This window comes from Alternaria rosae (genome assembly GCF_020736505.1).
Source record: "Alternaria rosae strain MPI-PUGE-AT-0040 chromosome Unknown BKA58scaffold_2, whole genome shotgun sequence".
NCBI classification, from domain to species: Eukaryota; Fungi; Ascomycota; class Dothideomycetes; order Pleosporales; family Pleosporaceae; genus Alternaria; species Alternaria rosae.
Genome location: NW_025763571.1, coordinates 2,469,433 through 2,491,549, shown reverse-complemented (window position 1 = coordinate 2,491,549; position 22,117 = coordinate 2,469,433). Strand labels below are relative to the sequence as shown.

Below are 22,117 nucleotides of genomic sequence, written 5' to 3'. Positions count from 1 at the left end.
CACTTCGATATGATGATGTTGAGGATGTGTGAGATGTGAACGATGGAGACGATTTGATTGAGCCAAAATGATCCATAATTCGTGATATATATATATATGCTATGCAGGTGATCATGCCGAAGCAACACCCGTACAATCCCCATGTCATCTCATCTCTCCCTCCACTATGACCAAAATCTCATCAACGCCGAACACACTTCACTTTGGAAGGTACGGCTCCCATCTCCCACACACCCATCTCCCCCTACTCCTTGACAATCTCCCCCTCATCCAAAATCCCCTTCTTAACCAGCTCCTCCGGGCTCGGCCGTCCCTGCAGTCCCTTCTCCAGACTGTCCGCGCGCATATGCATATCAAGCTCCTTCTGGTGTCCCTGTAGTGCAGGCGCGGCGTTGGAGGCAGGAAGGATGTTGCGCTCGATGAGGTCGGCGCGTTCGGGGCGGGCGTTGAGGCCTTTTTTGAGTTGGTCGGTTGCGCGTTGGCGCTCGAGTTCGAGGGCTTTGGCTTGGAGGGCGCTGTGGGGTGGGTTAGAGAGGTGGGATGGGAGGGGATGGGTGAGGAAGGGTGAGGGCGAGGGTAGGATGGTGGAGGGATGGGGACGTACGGAGCAGTCGTAGTATCCAGCAGAATGTGTCTGTTCTTCAGATCCTGCGGCTCAGGCCTGTGCTGCAAATGTTTCTCCAGACTATTACGGCGGTCCAGAGAGCGAACGGGCGAGATGGGCGTCTCGTCGACGATCACCTCAGCCGCGCTCTCATTCTTGATATCCTCAGTCGCCATGTTCTCAATCGTATTATTCGTCAGTTCGCTCGGCGATGTTGAGTAAGTAAGTCGAGCAAGTGTAAGTGCGGGTGTGATCAAAAGGGAACTTGTGAAGCTGCAGGTATGGCTAGCTCCCAGGTACTTGTACTTGAGCGCACGAGAGGGCAGCAAAGCAAGCAAGCAGTCGGGTGCCTGCCCTGCCTGAGCTTCCAAGCTCCCCATCGCGCTGCACCGCACCACCCCGACCGCGGCTTGGTTGCGGGGCAGCCGCACATCCCTGCATGAGCAAACCTTGGAAATGCGACTGGGGTCAGGCGCGTCAGGTGTGTGACGGGCGTCACCTTACGTCGGATGAGCAACAAACAAAACAGCATTGCCTCCTGCGGTTTTCATCTGACAGTCTGCCATGGCAACAGCTGCCATCCATCTTTCGTACCCTTGATTGTGCTTTGGGGGTCATCCAGGCACATAGCCACTGCCTTGATTTCGCATTCGCGTCAGCCGGAAGCCCGTACCTGACCGCCATAGAGTCCATGCACCCCAGCCTGATGTCACGATGCGCCCGGCGAGTCTTTTTACGATTTCCTCACACAAGGCGCCGAAAGGTGCAGTGTGAGGCTGCAGTGCACAGTGGGTAGCTTGGGCAGCTACCTGCGGTCGATCATCTGGGGCCAAGTGCATGAGTGGGTAATTACGGCGTTGACCGGCTTTACTACTAGTTAAACGACAAACACGCTAACGCCAAATCTACACGAGAACGCCATGTACAATCAACGTCGATGCTAACTGTAGTTAAACTTCTGTCATCTGTTTGAAAACACCCATTCATGTTTGGATGAGCAGTCACAATGTGTTTCTGAGGAAGATCTCGGGAATAGAAGAGCATAGGCATATTCTTTGTATACAATATCCTGTGTACTACAATATCAACACCAAACAAGCTAGCTACAAGAAAAAGACCGACCATCATCTATCACCTCGCATCTCACACCCCACCCCGACTTCAAGCCGTCTGACAAGCCGTAACAGTCGCAGTCTTCGTACCAGGAACTGTCGTAACATTCCGGCAGGCCTACACCAATCACACCCATAGTCAGCTTACTAGGTCCACCATTTGACGAAAAGGTATAAAGGTACGTACGGGTCCAATACCACCGAGGTTAATCGTCTCAAGCGCACATCCGGCGCAGTCGGTGTAAACGGTAGAGGTTGTTGTCGTGGCCGTGAAGGTACAGAAAATTTGGATTTCAGGGAATGTGTAGATAGTCTTGGTGCAGGGTGTAGGCGATGGGGTGGGAGAGAGCGAAGGAGGTGGTGTCGTGAGAGGCGATGAGGATGCTGATTGCACGAGGAGCGTCGCGACGGCGACGGAGAAGAGTGAGGAGAACATGGTAGTAGATTGGTAAGAGATCTTGAGCGTTCGAAGTGTATTGATGATGTTGAGCGTGACTTCAACGACGAGCCAAGCATGCCAATTATATAGACATCGGAACAAGACATTTGACTAGGTGAGATGAGATGAGGTCAAAGGGTTAATGGGCCAAATTACATCACTCGTATTGTTACTCGTACTGGTGCGGCAGCTTAGAAGAGCTCGGCGGTAAGCCGGCACGCGTTCATATGGAAGAGAGTTAGAGATCGATATCATTATCGCATTAACTATGAAACGTCCATATTATGGGCGTCCAATCCCGTGACTACTGACAAGCCTCCAACTCCGGTAATGAGAAAGTTACATCATTGAGGAGAGATACTGCCTAAAGGACAGTGAGAAGCCGAACATGCCGCGTACGCTTTTTCCATCTTTGTCAATGGTTCCGGCCCTCTTAGTCAAGGTGAACCATGCTTGTCGAATCAATCTATCCTCGAAGCATGACACAGCTGACATGCTCACGGAGTGAGACAATTGTTGTGCTGATGATGGGCATTTAAGCACCGTCATCCTCACCAATGCGGATGGCACCCTCGCGGCTGAGACCGTTGGCCCAGAAGCCGTTAAGCTCAACATCGCTCTCGCGCATGTTGGCGTGGGCAACCAAGAGCCAGGCTCCGAAGACAGCCTTGGCGAGGACATCGAGGACGGCGTAGACGATGATCTCAGTGTCAACGCTGGCCTTGCGAGCACCATCGGCGAAACCCCAGACACTGGAAGGTATTAGTATCAAATCGGGAGACGTGAGTGCTGACAAGACTTACATGGGGTAGGCAGTCCAGAGGACGGCGGTGTAGGCAGCGATGGAGATGAAGAAACCGCGGAGCTTGTCACCCTTGGCGCGGGCGTTGGCACCACCGTTAAGACCAAGGTGCCAGAAGACGAAGAGGAAGGCAATGCACGAGATGGTGTACCAGCCCCACTTCTGGGCAGTGTCCTCAGTACCGAAGGCAGCGAAGAGACCAGTCAGAACCATGATGATGTCGGCAACAATCATCATGATCATGTGTCCACCGGACATACCAGCAAGGAGACCGAGATCGAGGAGCAGGAGAGGAGTAGTGATGGTCCAGTCGACGTAACGGGCCCAGTAGACCTGGCGGTAGACAACGTTGTAGGTGTCGGGAACGTGGTCGTGCTGCTCACGCTCGACCTCCTTCTTGAGCGAGACACCAGCGCCGGAGGCCATGGCGAAGTAAGAGAGGGCAGCGGTGAGGGTGATGATGGTGGTGATGACATGGTAGAGGCGCTTGTTCTAGGAGGTGTTAGAAGGCTGCGGTCTCAAGCAGCTTCAGATGGTACTCACCAAAGGCACCTTCCAGGACATGACGGTGAAACCGGCAGAGGCGATGAGCATGAGAACGAAGACGACCCAGAGGGTCTTCATTCCAGCATCGCCGGCAACCTCGTAGGTAGGCTCAGGTCCGGGAGCAACGGTTGGGATAGGAGCTACCGAAGGCAGCAACGAAGCCGTCGCGGTAGGCAGCGGGAACATCTCCGAGGTCTTCTTCAAGACTTCCTCAATCATGATGGCGGTTTGATGTTGTGATGGGACTCCGGGACCTGTGCAGCAACAATTGGTGCTGAGGGATCGATGGGAGAGTTGACAGTGAGAAGCAGGAAGTAGGTGAGACGAGGCGGAGTTATAAAGAGGAGAAGCTAGGCAGCTATGCGGTCACCTGTTGGAGCTGCGGCAGGAGCTATACGAAACAGGAATCGAGACGTCATAGCCCCTCACGGCATGCACTATTGATTGGTTCCCGCTACGGCGTGCGTGAGAAGCAAGGATGCGCCAACGCCATCTCTGCGCCTCGAGCTTCACAATAAGGGTCTCCGCCGGCTGCGCGAATACAGCATCATCGTGAGAGAGCTGTCAAGCTGTCTGTCAATTCACTCCATCTGCCCATGTGGTTGCGACATTGAGTGCTCTCGTGGGGTGGGGCAGGCTGGCTGGCGAGAGGTACTTTGGTACATCATCAGTGCTTCATCCCGCCAAGCCGTCCAGGATGTTCCCCACAGCAACGAGCTGTGCACGCCCCCAACTGCTCCCACTGCTCCCATTCGAGCCCTGCAAACCGGTTTCAGTACCACCGATTGTATTAACTTTTCGATCTCCTCCTCCGTGCGCCGCTATGTGTCGCAGCGATGGGGCCCACGATCGCCTCGCTTCTATCGAGTTTGCTGACATCGCCATGCCCATCGAGCTGTACTCCGAGTATATGCGACGCGACCCCGCCCACTCTACATTGGCGCGCGTTTTACATTCCGTCAGTCCACAGCCCCTCACGGTGGTGTGATGTGGACCAACCATCCAGAGCTCCTCGACAGCCGAACGGCCCGGGGTGCATAGCTCTGGCACTTTATAGCCAGCATCCTAGACGGCTCTTCATTGTAGACGCGCATCGCTGTCCATCACTCCATGTGTTGAGACAATACCTAGGTACTTGTCACCGGATCACGCGGCAGTGCGGAGAAGGCGGAGGTGCCTCTTCTACACCCTCACATCAGCGCGGCCGGTCAAACCTAGATGCAGCTACCTGCTACAACTGGTACCGCGACATGCGTAGATCGACAGCCTTGTACGTTGTATCTGGCAATGCGCCAAGTAGGTACATCGCGACAGCCTCATCAGCTGAACAGAAGATTTCCACCGCTTCACCAATATGTTCAGATCTTCGCGCATGCCTGTAGTCTTGTCGGTTGTGTGGTTCGGTACTTGAAGACTTCGTAAGCATCTTACCTCCCCGAAGCCAGCCTTGTCTTTTTTTTGGCTGTCGTCAAGGTAGTCTCTATGTGACAAGGTTCCGGCACGGTTCGGAATTTCCCTTTGAGATCTTTCATCAATATCGAAGCGCCAGCTTGATCGTGCCTTCCGACTCGGGCGCCTGCATCGTAAGGAACCATTAGTCGGAACTTGCAAGAGTCGGAATGATTGCGCCGTTGGTCTTTAGGTTCAGCATCGAATGCGCGCAAGCTAGCAACCTCATTTTGACAGTCTATCCAGGAACGCGTCTAGTATTCTCCATAAGTGTCTGTTGTGGATGCATCGCATCCTGCAGTATCGCGAGACACCAGTGACCGAGCAATCTCTTCCTTCTGTAACTGGGTCCGGGTCATCTTCTATTGGCATCGCGCCATCGCGTTAACATTATCTCGGTCGAGGCATCCGGCTTCAGAAATTGTCGTAGACGTGGGCCTGTTGAGGTTTTGGCAGGTCCTAGCTCGAGTAGGGCTAATCGCGATTAGGATCGCGACTGACTAGGCTACTGAACGCACGTTCGCCGCATCGTAACAACCTCGACGTTGCACATGCCATACCAACACCATGATTGAACCAAACCCCACGCTCTTCCGCTCTCGAAAGCACTTTACATACACCTCCCCCACGAGTGACAACCACGCTCGGCTCCATAGGCTCTTGATGCTATGCACCAGTGGAATATTCGCCCTTAGCGCACCATCAGGGTACTCTGAGTAACACCCTTCTGGTATATCGCCCGCCTTCACATTGTCCAACCCGTTCTGTACTCCGTGAATCCTTCCTGGAGACCCATCAAAATACCGTCAAGCATCTTCCTCTGTCCATCAAGGTGCTTGATTGCGGCCGAAGGATCCAATATATAGTGCTTGTTGTTACCCAAGACTGCACAAGACACGCCCAGCCCAACCAAGCTTCTCAGAAGGGTTTGCTTCTCCACTGGACCATTACCAAACATCTGGGTCACTCGGGTCCACACCAACCAGAGATCGACAATATCGAAGTACATTTGTCTAAATTTGTATCGAGCGAATATTCCGTACTATCACTACTCTTCACTCAGTTGCCAGCGTTCTATACACCAACATGGCTTCTACAGCCCTCCATGTTGCACGCCTTGTGCTCCGTCAAGATGAAGGCGCAGAATCACAACCTGAGGAGGTCATCACCTGCGGCGGCGACAACGAGTACGATGGCCGCATGGGCACCCGTATCTCATCCATCTTCGTCATCCTGGTAGCATCCAGCTTCGGTGTGTACAAGAAACCCCGCCGATCTTCGCATGCTAACATCACACAGGTGCCATGTTCCCCGTTCTAGCAAGACGTTCCCGTAGCAAACTGGTCCCTAACTGGGTCTTCTTCGCCGCCAAGTACTTCGGTTCAGGTGTCATCATCACAACGGCATTCATCCATCTCCTAGCTCCAGCAAACGAAGCTCTGGGTAACGAATGTCTGACTGGTGTCATCGCCAAGTACCCCTGGCCCGAGGGCATCGCCCTAATGACACTCTTCCTCATGTTCTTCCTCGAGCTCATGACGATGCGTTACGCCAAGTTCGGCAGCGACCACGAGCACAGTCACGAAACCACTGGCATTCCGCCAGCCGCCCACGCCGACGACTTCTCCGGCAAAGCCCACGACCTCGAAGGTAGCACCGGGGGCAGCAGCGGCAACCACAACATCCGCGGCGATGACCACCTCGGCCACCAACGCGACCATGAAGCCGAGCTAAAATCCGACATGGCCCCCCGCCCCCTCGTCCCAGACGGCTACGCCTCGCAACTAACCGCCGTCTTCATCCTCGAGTTCGGCGTAATCTTCCACTCCATCTTCATCGGCCTGACCCTTGCCGTGTCCGGCGAAGAATTCATCACCCTCTACATCGTCCTCGTCTTCCACCAAATGTTCGAAGGCCTCGGTCTCGGTACCCGTCTCGCGGAAGTCCCCTGGCCCGCGTCCAAGCGCTGGACTCCGTATTTGCTTGGTCTCGGCTACGGTATCTCCACGCCTATTGCTATTGCTATTGGTCTGGGCGTTCGCCAGTCTTTTGCGCCAGAAAGTAGGACTACGCTGCTTACAAATGGTGTTTTTGATTCCATCTCCGCTGGTATTCTTATCTACACAGGTCTTGTGGAGCTTATGGCGCATGAGTTCATGTTTAGCCCATACATGCAGAAGGGGCCTGTTAGCAGGACGCTTAAGGCGTTTGGCCTCATGGTTCTTGGTGCTGGTACGTCCTGTCCTTTCCCCCATACTATTGACTTTATACTGACGTGATATCAGGTTTGATGGCTCTGCTCGGTTACTGGGCCTAGGTCGTCGCCACTTCTCGTTTTTCACACCGTTATGAAGCACTTGCTATTTTTGACTGCTTTCTTTTTGTTCGGATACCCGTAGATCAAGGCTGGCCTCGCGCTATAGTATTTCTATTCCGATGGGGGGGATGCATCACGGATGATGAGTTTTACTAGATATTCTCATACATAGACGGGTTCTTATCATGCCCAAATAGAAGCACGCATTCTTCTCATCTTCATCGCTCGCCACGTGACCCTTGCTTTGACTCACAAAAGCAGCTTCCTCCACTTCCGTAGGTAAGACGGGTGCTTCTTCAGACGGTAAAGCGACGTATATATTGGCTATGTATAAGTTTCTGCTATAAACTCTCTCTCGCGCAACTAAGTAGTAGTGGTGGTGGGGTATCATAAAAACCGAACTGACTTTGTGCACACAGCAACACGCGTAGGCACGAGCCCAAGTAAAACAGCCGAACGTCGAGATCTCTTCCAAGATCGACCCAGGCCGTAGATTCAAACATTATTGGAGTTGAACGAGAGTATGTATGTATATCGCGGCCGTGAGAAGGGGAAACACAAAACAAAGGGAATATTCGTGGGGGGCGTCGAAATCGCATTCGACGCATTGTGCCGTTGTGCGCCGGTTTGGAAGTGGAAATGCAAATGTCCTTTATGGTGAAACGCCGTTGTGCCCTATGCATGCGAAGAAAGAAAAAAAGGTGGGTATGTGCAAAGTTGAGCAAAGCAGGAGAGAGAAAATGGTGAGCTGTGCGTGCGTGCGTGCGTGGGTATGTGGGTATGTGGGTATGTGGTTATGAAGATGCTTCCAAAGCGTCAATGGACGCGTGGAGATATCTGATCCGCTCTTCGAAGGGCGAACCCAGAGGGCTGAGAGTCTCGTGTTTCTTTAGGTCGGACTCGCGGGTTGTTGCGTAGGAGATCCATGTACCGGGTATTTTGGGACGGAACTCCTTGACAGGACTTTTAGACTGGTTTGGGCCATCGTCCGTGGGTGATGCTGCGCGAGAGTGGTCGCTGTCATGTTCCATGTGTTCGAGACCTTCGAGATCTATACCACTGTCCCGGTCGATGACGCGATTGGATTGAGGGAAGAAAGGTGAGTCCAGAGCGTCGATGGCGTTGTGTATTGGACTCCAGGGGCTGAGAAGACCCCTAGATTCCTGCGGTTCGGCGGCATCGTTTTCGTCATCTTCCGCAACGAGTACGCGGCCACCAATCTTGACATCGCTAACGTGTACTTTGTACTCCAATGCCTTTTGGCCGTCTTTGATCAGCTGTTCTGTCCATCCGAGACACTTCTTGAGGCTCTGGTTCATCTTCTGGCTGTCGTTTAACATCTCACGATGTTTGGAAAGGTCGAGCTGGAGACGCTTCTCGTCCCGTGACCGGTGTGCTTCGTCCCGCTCTAGCTGTGCACTCGGGCTCAAAGCACCCTCGTCGAAAGACGACTCGCTGTCCTCTGGATCCTCCTCTTCCTCCTCAGGTGTTTCGTCCTCCTCTTCTGCTTCAGACATGTCCGACAGGTCCCCTATATTTCCAGAGCCAATGGCAGAAGTCTCAGGAGGCGAGCTGGCCATATCAGCGGAGAAATGCCCAGCTCGGCTCATGCGACGGAAGCGTCTGAGCTCCGCCTTTTGCTTTCGGACTTCCTTCTCTAATGATCGGTTAATAGCAAGGAGCGAGGAGTTGCTAATTTCGAGGTCAAGCACTTTACGCTCCCTTCGTGCATTAGCAGCAAGTTCGTTCATCATCTCGAGTGCGCTCTTGCTATCACTGTTCCTCTTGCTGTCTCTTGTTGGACTGGCTGATACCGGTGAGCCAACAGGGGAGAATGCTGTGTAGCGCCGAGACGGCGTAGGTGCTGCATCGTCGGGTACGGAGGCGCTACCGGCGGCACGATTCTCAGTCTGGAGCGGGCTTGGCTGCATAGCAGATGGTTCATTGGTCGATGTCTTCCTCGCACTCGTCACGGAATCGATAGACGACAGACTGGAGCTCTTGACATGTCCTCGCTTTATAGTAGAGGCGACGCTAGATCTCCGTCTGGTGCCATCAGGCACATCCGGCGTGTTCGACCCAGTCAACATGGCCAGAGCAGAATTCCCAGAACTGCCTCTACTGAGCGCTGGCCGGACCTGCGATGCTCCCTTACGATATGAAAGATGAGCAAAGTCTTTTGTAGGTGATGGCGGACGAAGCGACCCCCCATGTCCGCTTTCCAGGGATGGGAGCATATCTGGAGAGGTGGGGGGTGGCGGAGTGAGGATTGGCTGGCGGTCTTTTCTTTCGGAAAGGGAGTCTGCGTGGAAGAACTTGCTTTCGGGTTGGGAGTCGGCGTGGAAGAACTTGCTCTCGGTCTGAGATCTGCCCAGAGACGACAGCGGTGGCGATGGTACGGTGGGCTTCGCAGGGGGCTCGTCTTGTCTCCCGTCGGCGTAGAAGAATGTGGGCGCCTTCTTCGTGGGTGCCAGTACTGGTGCTGGTTGTTCGTGCGGACGTGCGTCATTGGCATGGAAGAACAGGGATGAAGCATCTTTCCTGCCAGCGTCGGACGGAGCGGTATTGTACATGGAGAGCGACGGCCTCGGGGTCGGCGTGACATGGCTGCTGCTTGGTCCTGGTGTACTGCGCGGTCGCCCGCCTACCGCTGATGACCCGCTCTTCCCAACGGCGCTGTGTCCACTGAATCCGCCAGTCTGCTCCCTGGTATGGTGGTCTATTGTGGACCCTGGCCGCGAGCTGCTCGGAGTGGCAGAGGGGGTGCCGCTGGGCGTAGACGAAGCGCTGTCTACGCCCACTCTAGACTTCCGCGAAGAAGAGCGAGGCGTGATATTGCTGCTCAGGAAGGGCTTGATGGGCGTCACCTCGTTGTGCGAGGGCGCCGCAGCCTTGGGCGTGGTGCCATTGCTGGTGCGGGCGGTGCGGGTGCTCGAGGAGCTGACGGTGGAGGAGGCGGTGGGCGCAACAGCAAGTCTCGGGGTCAAGGGCGTCTTCGCAGCAGTTCGGGTGCTAGCGAGCGTCGGCTTCAGCGGCCGTGGGTTATTTCGGTCGGTTCGTTCGATGGGCATCCTCTAGTGATTGCGGCTACAGTTGCGGTGTTATACTGCGGATGCGGAGGGAGATCATGGCCTTGCCGGGGGGCAATGGGCGCTGCTCGGGGGGTAATGGCGGTGTTGACGATGGTGTGTTGATAGACGCTAGTAGCGTGTCGGATGTCTGCAGGTCATACAGCACGTCGCTCTACGTGTATTGCCCCACTTCTACAATGCCAGCGGTGGAGGAGTGCAAATGGTTGGCGTCCAGTCCATGGTCGAGGGCCAGACAGGAGCAGGAGAAGGGTTCAGGTGGGGAGGCGTCTGTGTTGGTGCGAGATGAAGTAACTTTGGTGGCCCTGAGTGATCCTGGAGGGTTTCAAACGCCGCTAGGCCCCGTCGGGCGTAGACGTGAAAGCGCGTCATGACCTCTCCAGGGCCTCATCTCGCGTTTTTATGGGGCCTCCTGTCGCCCTCACAAAATGACCCCCCACTTACCATGAGCGATGCAGGGTCGGCCCATTCACCACCATCATGCGCGCAGCCTCGTCGCGCACACGTGCCCCAGCATGCCCCCAGTCACCGTAGTCACGACGCGTTCGACCTGCCTCGAGTGGCCACCGCAACCACCATGACCTCCGCCAAAGGAGATGAAGCCTCCCGGGACATACCAGAGCGGCCGCAGCCTACGCGAACCACGTCCAACGAGCACGACTCCCTAAAGTACCACCTCCTCGGTCCTTCGCTCACCAAAGCCGGTCAAGATAGTGTCGACCAGTCCAAAGTCTCCGAGGTCATCTACAATGCATCCAAGGGCTCCAAGTTCTTCAACAATGAGGAGGTCAAGGACAAGAACCTCACAGAGAAGATCAATAAGATTATGGAAAAGAGACGCCAGCTGGAGAAGATCGACTTGACCTCCGACCAGCGTAGAGCCGATGACTACATCGCTGAGTTGGAACTGAGTAGGGACCTGAGCCAGGTTATTGTACACCTCGACTGCGATGCTTTCTATGCAGCAGTCGAAGAGCTAGATCGACCGGAACTGAGAGACGTTCCGTTCGCAGTCGGCAAGGGCGTGCTGACAACCTGCAACTACCATGCACGCAAGTTTGGGTGCCGCTCCGGTATGGCCGGGTTTGTCGCCATGAAACTATGTCCACAGCTCATCTGCGTTCCTATGAATTTTGCGAAATACATGGCCAAGGCAGAAGAGGTCCGCGAAGTACTGGCGCTATACGACCCCGACTTCCAAAGTGCGAGCTGCGACGAGGCGTACCTCAATCTGACAGAATACTGCCGGGAGCACCACATGACACCTGAGGAAGCTGTCAGCCAATTGCGCGCAGACGTCTTTGAAAGAGCCAAGATCACTGTCTCCGCTGGCATCGCCGCTAATGCCAAACTCGCAAAGATTTGCTCAAATCAGAACAAGCCAAACGGGCAGTTTCTGCTTCACAGCGACAGGCAGACGATCATGGAATTCATGAAGACCCTACCTACACGGAAGGTCAACGGTATCGGGCGCGTCTTCGAACGAGAGCTGGATGCCATAGGCGTCAAGACATGCGGCGACATCTACGCACATCGAGCGTACATGGCAAAGCTATTTGGACAGAAAGCATTCCAGTTCTTGATGCAGTGCTATTTAGGCCTAGGACGTACCGTCGTCAAGCCAGCGGAAGACCATGAACGCAAGAGTGTCGGTACGGAGACTACCTTCAGAGAGCTACAGGGCCGCGATGCCCTGCGCGATAAGCTTCGCCATATCGCTGAGGAATTAGAAGGGGATCTCAAACGCACCGAGTACAAAGGAAGGACGCTCTGCATCAAGATCAAGCTCCACACCTACGAAGTACACACGCGACAGACGACCCCACCTTTTGCTATTCACAAAGCAGACGACCTCTTCAAGTACAGTCTCCCGATGCTAGAGAAGCTCATGAAAGAAATACCAAACATGAAACTACGCCTAATGGGTCTACGAGTCACGCACATCATCAGCACGAAGAAACCTGGAATCGACTTCTTCGGCCGCGCAGCCAAGCCATCTTCAACCGCCACCAAGACTACCAGCTCCAAAGACGAAGGAACATGGGAGACATGGCCTGAGGAAGAGTTCGAAGAAGCTGCACGACAAGAACGAAATAACGAAATGAACGAACTGGAGAAACTGTCTCAAGAACAAGAGCAACAGCAAGATGACCAGCCACCAACCGAACCACAATGGCAGTGCCCCATTTGCTCTATTCCACAGGCGCCAGATGATGCAAGCTTCAACGCGCATATAGACTTTTGCCTTTCGAAACAGACTATCAAGGAGGCTGTCAAGTCTACAACACCGCTGCCGTCCCCACCGCCAGCTTTCGAGAAGCAGTCTAGTGTCTCCAAGACGATTTCGAAGAAGGGCAAGCGCGGTCGACCCAAGAACGAAGGCACGTCCTCAGAGCAGGAAGCGAGGGAGAAGAGACGAGCGTTCTTTACGCTTGGGAATGGATGATTTAGCATCTCACTGGAATCAAATATAGGTAATGCAGAAGTTAATCGACTATTGGGAATGTTGTCGCCAGTTTTCGCGCGTGTGATGTAATCGGGACGAGAACGTGGGACAACCTCAAATCCCGACTGTGCCGCTTGAATGCATACATGAGCGTCCGTACCACACAGTTGGATCTAAAACGATGAGCTACAACACACGATTATAGCTCACAGCTTCTAACGTATCGCTGCAATACGCGCATGCTATGCCGAGTATGATGTCATTCGCGCGTCTGACTAGCCAGCACTCCTGGAAGAACGCAGAGAATCTGTCTCTTCGCATCCTTGCACCGGTGTGTATTACACAGCCTCTTCTGAGACGGCTCGACTGCACATCGCACAGCATGCCGCAATGAGTTACAGATCATCTGCATGCAAATGTCGGCGCTTATTTCCGGTATAACCAAGGACTCCTGAATGGTCGGTATGACCATACGCGTAAGCTATTCGGAACGCATGTGGGCGTTTTCAGCCTCGCAACTGCTGCCTTATCACCGGTGAAGGTATATATTGCCCAAGATTCTTTCGGAATGAGGAGTTCCCAACAACGATTTTAAGCATCTTACTGAAACAGCAGCGGATTTCTTGGATGTCAGTCCAAGAAACGAGCGAGCAAATACTACAATTTACAGCAAAGAGAAGAAGATTGACATTCGCAAATCCGATTATCACAACGGAACATCAACCATGGAGAACGATCTAATGAACACTGCGACATCTGTAGGATCAGATTTCTTTGGAGAGATGGCGAAAATCTCAGAACACACCTTTGAGCGAGCGGATGCTCGACACTGGGCGTCAAGGCGCATCCGCTTCTTGGTCTATGATGACTCCGATGCCAAACTTAACGATTTCGACAGTGACGACGAAGAAGCGAAGGAACAATACGCTTTAAACTTGAGTCTTGGAAATGTCAAAGCCCGAGACCCAGAAGGTGGTGGCGAGGCTCCAAATGCAGAGAGAGTCGGTGTGGCTGAACGCTCGAAACAACCCAACGATTCCACACAGACTAAATGCCGCGTTTGCGCATCATATCCCGAGTTCCCGCACAGGTGGAAGCCTAGAAAGTTTCGTCTGGTCAATCCGGTGCTTGATCATCCGGAATGGTTCAATGGGGACGGCATCAGCTCGTGCGACATATGTATACACTACGTAGCAGTGTCATACTGCTGGCCTCCTCGTGGAGAAAACCCGACACCGAGAACCTACACAGTCCGTGGTCTCGACGGACGCGTCCGCGCCAGTCGCGCTCTCGACGATGTTCTAGATCGTGCTGTGGACTTTGCCAATTCATACGGATTTCGTATGATATGGATCGATCAAGAATGCCTTCCCCAGCCGACTGAAAACAGCCCGAAAGAAGATTGGGAAGAGCAGGAACTTGGAATACAGTCGATGGACATTGTGTACAACAGAGCTGCGGTCACGGCGGGTTTGCTCGACGTCGAAATCATATCGCAAGAGCAACTCACAGCTATCGAGACTTTGTTATATCCTGACCAAAGAAGAAAGTCAAGTATAATCGACCGCCGCTTCTGCGAACAAATCCTGGACTTTCTTCATAGAACCAGTCAAGACCGTTGGTACACCCGTGCGTGGGTTGTCCAAGAGGCCACATGTTCCGGAGACGGACTGATGCTGGCTTTCCGGCGCGGTCCAGGCCTTATCTTCCAATCTAGCTTTCGATTTGGGCGAGCGGAGGGAGAGGATCTTCGTCCTTACCATTCACTCGACGGTAATCGTGGGATCTGGGATTCAAAGCTCGTCTGCATGCACTTGCGTGGATTCTGGCGCATTCTCGATCAGATGCAATCTTTGCTTACACGCGACTTTGTTCACATGGGAAACTATCTTGCCCGGTATGGGCTCGGGTCAGAAGAAGTCTACCCGGGAGCTCGATCCGTGCTTGAAGTAGCAGATCGTCTCCATCCAAGAACCGAGAAAGCAAACACAATCAATCAGATCGTACAAGCTCACACCGAGGGGTTCTACGGGAAGCGTCCTACGATCAATGCCGCGGGAGCTCTGACATTGCTGAAGCATCGCGAATGTTACTTCAATGCTGACAGGCTTGCTATTATAGCGAATATGTGCGATTACGACTTCCGATTAGACACAAGGAAAGTCAACGCCAATTGCCATTCATTGCGCCTAGCTATATTGGCATTGGCATTGAGCAATGGCGATCTGTCTTTGCTAGTACCAGAGGCGTATCTACCTGGGGACCGTAAGAACCAAGAAGATACCTACGCTGGAAGTGTATCAAGCTCGACCTTGTTCCAAAACATCTTCCTAGAGGCGAACCGAATCGAATACTGTGAAGTTCGCGACTACATCAATATACGACTCCAAACAAGCAGACAGGGCAGATTCACTGCCGAAGGAATGCTTCTCCATTCGTATCTTTGGTCAGTGGATCGCGAAATCGACTTTACACCCATACAGGCGGAGTGGGCCGACATATGGGAATCCTATAAATGCTGGGTCATACTTTTTGAGCGCCAAAAAGACGAGACCGACGAACAAGCTCGTGCGCGTCAAGTGGCATTCATCCAGCGGTTCAACCAACCCAATGTAGCCACACAAGCTCGTCAGGATTTCCGTCGTTGGGGTCATATCCCAAATGGATCGTCTGTATGGGGAAACCTCGACCACACCGGCATACAAGTAAAGCGAAAACTCGATGCGAAACGCGTCCGGCAAGTCCCTGCAATGCGCAACACAATCTCTCAGATCATCTTTGGCGTTCTCCGGTATATCAGGTACACGCTGGCCGCGTCTGAAGAGAAAGGAGAATTAATGAAGGGACTGGCCAACAGCATATGGCACTCTGTCCGCACGGATGGAGTCAGCTTGGAGCACCAACTACCAGATGAAGTCGACGATACGCTCTTTGCCCACCCCGACGTTGTGAACCGGCCTTTTGCCACGTTACAGCTCGATGAGACTCTCGAAGCGAGCCTCGCACAGTTGTGGTTCATCGACCGCATCATGCAGCACGGACGACTCTGGTGTGGAACTTACACGCCACCCAAACGACCAGCCCGTCTTACCTCACCTCCCGGCTCACACACCAGCACCACCTACGAAGAAGACCTAGAAGCGCACAACGAACATCTATCCGCGATCCCAGCATCCCAACGCTCAACCATAAGCCGTCAACTCGCGCGCCAATTTCTTACCGTCGGCATTGAAAGCACGCTCGCTAGAAATGGGAATCAAGGGAGCAGCCGCCACACCATGGTGACGTATCCGGAGATTCTGCGCAGGGATCTTTGGTCAGATCGAAAAGAGAGGTTGCGGGAGAGAACGCTGTTGGCCACCTTCGACGTGGACGGACCTTGTCTGGTGGCAACACCGTATAATCCTGAATGGGAGGTTTTGCCGCGGCCAAAGCTCCGTAGCACGAGTGTGTGCTGGGTCGTTGAAGCAAAGGAAAGTGGTGGCAGTGCTGCAGGATCATCTGCTGGGACGGAGGACGACTCCCCAGATGTAGTGGGCTGTGATCTTGCAGGTGCAACAGAGGCCAGAGGGAAGGGGAAGGAGAGAGCAGGGGATGACTCGCCCGAAGCTGAACCTTCCGGAGACACTGATGATGTCAAGGCCAGGAAGCTTCCGGATCAGCGGGATCTGGACTTACGTGCGCTGAGGAAAGTGAAAGGGCTATGGCAGATTATGGATCTTCCTTCTCAGGTGTATCTGTTTAGTTAGTGGCTTGGGTCATGATGGGCGGGAACATCAGACAGATGCTACAGATCCCATCTTGCTGCGGTAAATCCAGTTTGATACTCTTTCTGCAAGCTCCTGAAGAACCAGTGATGCGCATCGTTGATGAATGCCAAGTGTAGCAAGTATCCCTTTACTTAGAGAGGAATATCATGCCAGCAGCCAGAATACGGTTGTGGTGCCGTGTCCAGTAAGAATGTCTCAAAGCAATATGTTTAATGACTATGTCCAGAATTAGCAACTGGGTTGATGAAGACCAAAGCCCATGGCTGAAGGCAGAAGTTTGACAGGCATAGCGCAAAGGCAGGCGGCTACTCTGGCGCCCCACCAAACCCACTCACATCCCACCCACGGACTCGTGCAACAATCATTCTCCACCCAAGCGCCAACGACGATCGCCTGCCTGCGCTGCTGTCGCGACTGGACCCTTTTATTTAATCATCCCCCTCGCTCACCAAAACGGCGTCACCAGCCCCAGCCCCCGACAAGCCTCGCCCGCCGCCCTCGCCCCTGCGCATTGCCAGCCAGCTCACGACCGCCTCGGCCATCCTCTGGGACCCCAAGTTCACCTCGCGAGCGCCCCCGGGCAGTCTCCAGCCCGTCCACGCCGGCACGCTTGTCGCCCCGCACCGCACCGACTCGTCCATCAGCGTCCGCAACCTCGGCGACGGCCACACACAGCCCCTCGTGCCTACCATGGACAACCGCAGACACCCCAGCTCCTTCCAGCAGCTCGAGAAGCTCGGCGAGGGCACCTATGCCACGGTAGGCAGTTACGCCGTATTGGGCATACCGCGTGCTAACTCGCGCAGGTGTTCAAGGGCCGCAACCGCCAGACGGGCGAACTCGTAGCCCTCAAGGAGATCCACCTCGACTCGGAGGAAGGCACGCCCTCGACGGCCATCCGCGAAATCTCCCTTATGAAGGAGCTGCGCCACGAGAACATCGTCCTGCTGCACGATGTCATACATACCGAGAACAAGCTCATGCTCGTCTTCGAGTTCATGGACAAGGACCTCAAGAGATACATGGACTCGCGCGGCGATCGCGGTGCTCTGGACCCCGCCACCATCAAGTCCTTCATGTACCAGCTGCTCAAAGGAATCGCCTTCTGCCACGAAGCCCGCGTCCTGCACCGCGACCTGAAGCCCCAGAACCTTCTGATCAATAACCGTGGCCAGTTGAAGCTGGCCGATTTTGGTCTCGCTCGCGCCTTTGGCATTCCAGTCAACACCTTCTCCAACGAAGTCGTAACCCTTTGGTATCGCGCCCCCGATGTCCTGCTCGGCAGCCGGACCTACAACACCAGCATCGACATCTGGTCAGCAGGCTGCATCATGGCGGAGATGTACACCGGGCGGCCGCTGTTCCCCGGAACCACCAACGAAGACCAAGTCCAGAAGATCTTCAGGCTGATGGGCACACCATCGGAGCGGTCATGGCCGGGTATCTCGCAGCTGCCAGAATACAAGAACAATTTCCCCGTATACCACACCCAGGACCTGCGCCTTATTCTACCGCAAGTCGACCAGGTTGGGCTCAGCCTACTCAACTGCATGCTTCAGCTGCGGCCGGAGATGCGCATATCTGCTGCGAACGCATTGCAACATCCTTGGTTCAACGACCTCCCACAACGGCAGCAGGAGATGCAGATGCAGGCCCAGGCACAGGCTCATGCTCAGGCCCAACAAGCGCAGATGGGCGGCTACCAGGTGCCCCAAAACGCATACTAGACGCATGACGTTGATCGAGTTGCGCACATCCGAATGCTTACCGCAACGGCGCAACTGGAGGCTGCCTATAATGCATGTGATTACTACAACAACGCGCCCGGGTACCAAACGAGTCGAGATTCGTATTGCTATCAAGGAATATAGTTTATCTGGAATGGAGAAACGTACATTCGCGCTTGGCAATGGGGTGGAGGGCCGTTTTAGTATCAAGGCGAGCGCCTCAAAGTGACTGTAACCGATGGACTGACCCGCGCCTTCATTCGGGCATCATGCCAGTTGCCACTGCGCCCGTATGTGTCGATGGGGAGGCTTCATGTGTGGAATGGGGAAACGTTCGTCGTGGTTGGTGCCTATTGGCTTGATATAGAAGCTGGGAGTTTCGAAGACTAGAAGGCATGCGGTCCATTGTTATCGTGAATGTTTGACGGCTGTGGCTGGCTGGTAGAGTTATATTTATACCATGAAACTCTTTTTCTTCGAGTTTTTGTTCCCAGGCAACAATACACTCTTCCCAACATGTACACTGGTTCGACGGAGACGCCACTCATGTGTCCAGGGTACGTTCTCGATAACGGGTACAACAAGTACGGAAGCGCCTTCTTCCCACTCTTGGTCACTAGCCAGGCACTTACATCTTCTCTTTGACAACTAGATGATTGTATTACCCTCAAATTCATGACTTGGGTTTTGCGTAAAGCCTCAAGCTTAGCCATATCCTCCTATGTTGTTCTTCGCCTGTCGTCAATGGACTGGTATACTGAAGAATTCCTACAAATACGCACCTGATTCGATGCGTCCTCGCACACGGGTTTCGTGGATAAGTTTGCTATGTGTTGGACTATGTACACGGACATATTCGGAGAAGAGGTCCTTGAACAGCGTCTTCCAACCCATAGTCTACAAAGGGGGTTACGACTTTAACTAGATTAACAATTCATTTGTTTGCTGTTGTCTGGTAATGTAGGACACTGTAATGTAGTCGAGAGAATTAACGAAAAGAGTAGCAGCACGCTGAGCGGACGAGCAATATAAGGGAAAGAAGGATTAAGTACTCGGAGAAGGCATCAAGTTATAGGCAGAGTTTTCCGACGTAAGAGCTAATGTGGAATAACAAGCATGTGCAACGTGTGATTACAGGCATGCGTGAAGGCCTACACAAGTACTACATGGAAGTTGCAGGTAGGAAAGGATGTTTACTGCACACGCATCAATCAGTGACTTGGTCTTCGTCAACCACCCACGGACGGATTAACCGGCACTAAAAGAAATTTTCCACTTTCACGATTACATTCGCACTCTCGACGTAACCATTCTATAGACATCGATACGGACAACATTGTCGACAGACCCCAAGCAGCACGGTCTCTGTACGAACAAGTCTAGACACCTTGGCACTACACTTACGTTCCAAATGTCAAAACTATCTTGGCGATACCTGGCCTCGCCGGTCGGCTACAAGGCCCGTATCGTGTTTCACCGCATATACACTGTCAAATCCTAACAGTCAGATGAGCTTCCCACGACTACTCCAGTTACAAGTAGTGAAGAGGTGCGATACGGGGACAAGGTAATACACAACTAATGTTTAAGCGCTAACATGAGATGGTTCAACCGGAAAGCAGTCCTAAAAAAGCAAAGAGATAGCACACGAGGACCTTCAGTCTAGATCACATTCTCTAAATTCATCGATTTGTCGTTCTTACAACTACATGGTACATAAGTTGAGATGTATGCAGCCTCTCGCCGAGACTCAGCCATTCACCGAGAAGGAAGCGTGAAGACTCTGTATGATGTGACATGAAGAAGACAGGAAGTTGTGAGCATAAGTGCGCAGTTTCGTTCCCCCCGTCCCTATTTTAGGCATCAGCAGCAGCACAAGATTGTCGTGTACTTTGGTTGTTGAGATGGAATTCCACTGAGAAGCATGGCTGCGATGCATTGAAGCCAGGCACACCTCCTTATTTTGTAAGTACGAAGCGCCGATGCGAGCCTTGCATTTCTAGATTGAGTCATGTAACGATGACATATTTGATGATTGATGTTCTAGACTGAGGTTGGATGACATCGCTGTATTAGAGATGATGTATCTCGTGTATGAGGGCTGTCGCAAGGCTTACTTACGATCGATACGTAATTTGTGAGCGTAAGATGTAAACCAGCATTACGAGCACATGTTGTGTTCCTTACCTGGGTAGCATCATAGTGTCTACATCTTAGCACCGATACATGTATGACAGCAATCAGATAAGATATGAAAGTACCTAAGTGGTGCTAGCACATCGCCGTACCGTAGATGCAAATGGAGACGTATCAATTCAGACTCTGTCGGCAAATCAGCGTCATTCCAACGTTACATACCCAACCACCCAAAGTACCGCTTAAGGTCGTTGCAATCGAATCATCACGAGATGAGCGCGACCACAACACGGCTAGGAGAGCATGCTCACAGTTACCGATAGAGCTTTGAGACTACCAAGGTAGCTATGTAGCAATCACGCCGCCATAGAAGGTAGTTCATCTGTCAAGTGCTATTAGCTTTCTCACGACCAGTTGATGAAGCAGAGGAACTACTCCGCAAAGACGTGTTAACTTGCAGTTCAATCTGCGAGGTAGAATCGCTACTCGGAGTCCGCGGTGGCCGAGAGAAGCAGTACTCATCTCCTTCGACCTCTCTGAGACACCCAGAGTACCTTTCATAACAATACGGCAGTCACTGCCGAAATCTGAAACAAGTAAGCAAAGTACCAAGCACAATCTTCTTAACATCTCGCCTAGATTCGTCTACCCGTACAAACTTTCGTCTAAAAGTTAAACACATGACAAAGGTTAAGATCATCAATCACCAAACACAACTCATCCTTCCAAATCCAATCCTCACCGGTCTACATATCCAACTGATCTTGACCAGGCTCTCCAAAACATATCGCTTGTGGACAAATCTCTTCATTGTACAAGAGGACGTCTCGGGGATACCATGGCGCTTTTATCGATGCATAGTACCAAGGGAAGATTCGGTGTTAGCAAAGCAAGTTGGTAGATAGACATCATATCTTGCCTACCTGACTGATGAGACAGTCGTCGAACAGTCGGTAACACATGACGTTCAAACAATATACGCAAAGGCCGTGAAGATCATTCCATGTACGAACAATCGGTCAGACGATGTACGCTGAGTCTTACCTGGGATGTGCAGCCTGAGCTCAGGGCACTGACTCTTCCCGCGTTCTACCTCGTACGAACGTCAGAATGATGTGCCGGAGGTATTACCGTATCTAGTTTTTGATCTGCCTTTTCACGATACATGACTCAATCGGCATAGACGGATGGCCTTACATTGTTTCGACAAATCGGACGGGCAGTGGTGCCTTCTTTATCGAGGGATAGAGTTCTGTCCACACCATGCATGGGACTGCATGGTGTCATCGCAGGAAACCGCTTCTTTTTGATCAAAATACATCTCCACGAAGCCATATCGTATGTTGCAGACATCAAAACGCTATGTTCATGCTAACGAGTGACGTTGGCTTCAGTCCTCCGCGGAGCTCATGCCAAGCATCACGAATCTTACCAATGGCGCAGCCGCTAACGGAGCATAGACATGGGAAGGTACATACATAGCATTGCCAACGCCCCGGATCTACAACAAGCCTCAACACCATCGCTTATTCACCCATTACCAAGACAGCATCTCACGAACTTTTGAGTTTCTTCCAGTGAGCAATCTTGCTGCCTTCCGAGCCATTACGTGTGGCGTACCCATGATACGACTGGTGGCAAACCTACTTCTGGAGGCGGGTCCAGCGTGTCTCATTCGCG

General features: G+C 52.9%; 8 protein-coding genes across 8 annotated transcripts; 3 read left to right on the top strand and 5 right to left on the bottom strand.

Annotated features, from left to right (window-relative positions):
• Nucleotides 1-36: 36 nt before the first annotated feature.
• Nucleotides 37-1,391, bottom strand: BKA58DRAFT_377190 (uncharacterized protein). The gene is made up of 2 exons (XM_046169594.1): nt 605-1,391; nt 37-515 (listed from the first exon to the last, which is right to left on the bottom strand). Exons 1-2 carry the CDS (start codon nt 982-984, stop codon nt 245-247), a joined length of 651 nt encoding a protein of 216 aa, XP_046029241.1. The 5' UTR covers nt 985-1,391; the 3' UTR covers nt 37-244.
• Nucleotides 1,392-1,765: 374 nt separating this feature from the next.
• On the bottom strand, nt 1,766-2,152 carry BKA58DRAFT_398466 (uncharacterized protein; the record flags this gene model as incomplete). The annotated part of the gene is made up of 2 exons (XM_046171486.1): nt 1,766-1,834; nt 1,904-2,152. The coding sequence occupies 2 exons, from the start codon at nt 2,150-2,152 to the stop codon at nt 1,766-1,768; spliced, it is 318 nt and encodes a 105-aa protein (XP_046029240.1).
• A 324-nt stretch (nt 2,153-2,476) lies between these two features.
• BKA58DRAFT_95356 (uncharacterized protein) lies at nt 2,477-4,030 on the bottom strand. Its single transcript, XM_046176262.1, has 3 exons — nt 3,501-4,030; nt 2,959-3,449; nt 2,477-2,907 (listed from the first exon to the last, which is right to left on the bottom strand). The coding sequence occupies exons 1-3, from the start codon at nt 3,720-3,722 to the stop codon at nt 2,691-2,693; spliced, it is 930 nt and encodes a 309-aa protein (XP_046029239.1). The 5' UTR covers nt 3,723-4,030; the 3' UTR covers nt 2,477-2,690.
• A 1,687-nt stretch (nt 4,031-5,717) lies between these two features.
• Nucleotides 5,718-7,483, top strand: BKA58DRAFT_332320 (membrane zinc transporter). Its single transcript, XM_046168183.1, has 3 exons — nt 5,718-6,204; nt 6,252-7,184; nt 7,238-7,483. The coding sequence occupies exons 1-3, from the start codon at nt 6,039-6,041 to the stop codon at nt 7,267-7,269; spliced, it is 1,131 nt and encodes a 376-aa protein (XP_046029238.1). The 5' UTR covers nt 5,718-6,038; the 3' UTR covers nt 7,270-7,483.
• A 580-nt stretch (nt 7,484-8,063) lies between these two features.
• On the bottom strand, nt 8,064-10,340 carry BKA58DRAFT_436106 (uncharacterized protein; the record flags this gene model as incomplete). The annotated part of the gene is made up of 1 exon (XM_046173391.1): nt 8,064-10,340. One exon carries the CDS (start codon nt 10,338-10,340, stop codon nt 8,064-8,066), a length of 2,277 nt encoding a protein of 758 aa, XP_046029237.1.
• Nucleotides 10,341-10,775: 435 nt separating this feature from the next.
• On the top strand, nt 10,776-12,899 carry BKA58DRAFT_377184 (DNA polymerase kappa). The gene has a single exon (XM_046169593.1). The coding sequence runs from the start codon at nt 10,804-10,806 to the stop codon at nt 12,802-12,804; it is 2,001 nt and encodes a 666-aa protein (XP_046029236.1). The 5' UTR covers nt 10,776-10,803; the 3' UTR covers nt 12,805-12,899.
• A 630-nt stretch (nt 12,900-13,529) lies between these two features.
• BKA58DRAFT_398461 (uncharacterized protein) lies at nt 13,530-18,301 on the top strand (the record flags this gene model as incomplete). Its single annotated transcript, XM_046171485.1, has 3 exons — nt 13,530-16,548; nt 17,041-17,333; nt 17,381-18,301. The coding sequence occupies 3 exons, from the start codon at nt 13,530-13,532 to the stop codon at nt 18,299-18,301; spliced, it is 4,233 nt and encodes a 1,410-aa protein (XP_046029235.1).
• Nucleotides 18,302-20,323: 2,022 nt separating this feature from the next.
• On the bottom strand, nt 20,324-21,468 carry BKA58DRAFT_377166 (uncharacterized protein). The gene is made up of 4 exons (XM_046169592.1): nt 20,873-21,468; nt 20,563-20,819; nt 20,489-20,507; nt 20,324-20,344 (listed from the first exon to the last, which is right to left on the bottom strand). The coding sequence occupies exons 1-2, from the start codon at nt 21,065-21,067 to the stop codon at nt 20,751-20,753; spliced, it is 264 nt and encodes an 87-aa protein (XP_046029234.1). The 5' UTR covers nt 21,068-21,468; the 3' UTR covers nt 20,324-20,344; nt 20,489-20,507; nt 20,563-20,750.
• Between the last annotated feature and the right edge of the window lie 649 nt (nt 21,469-22,117).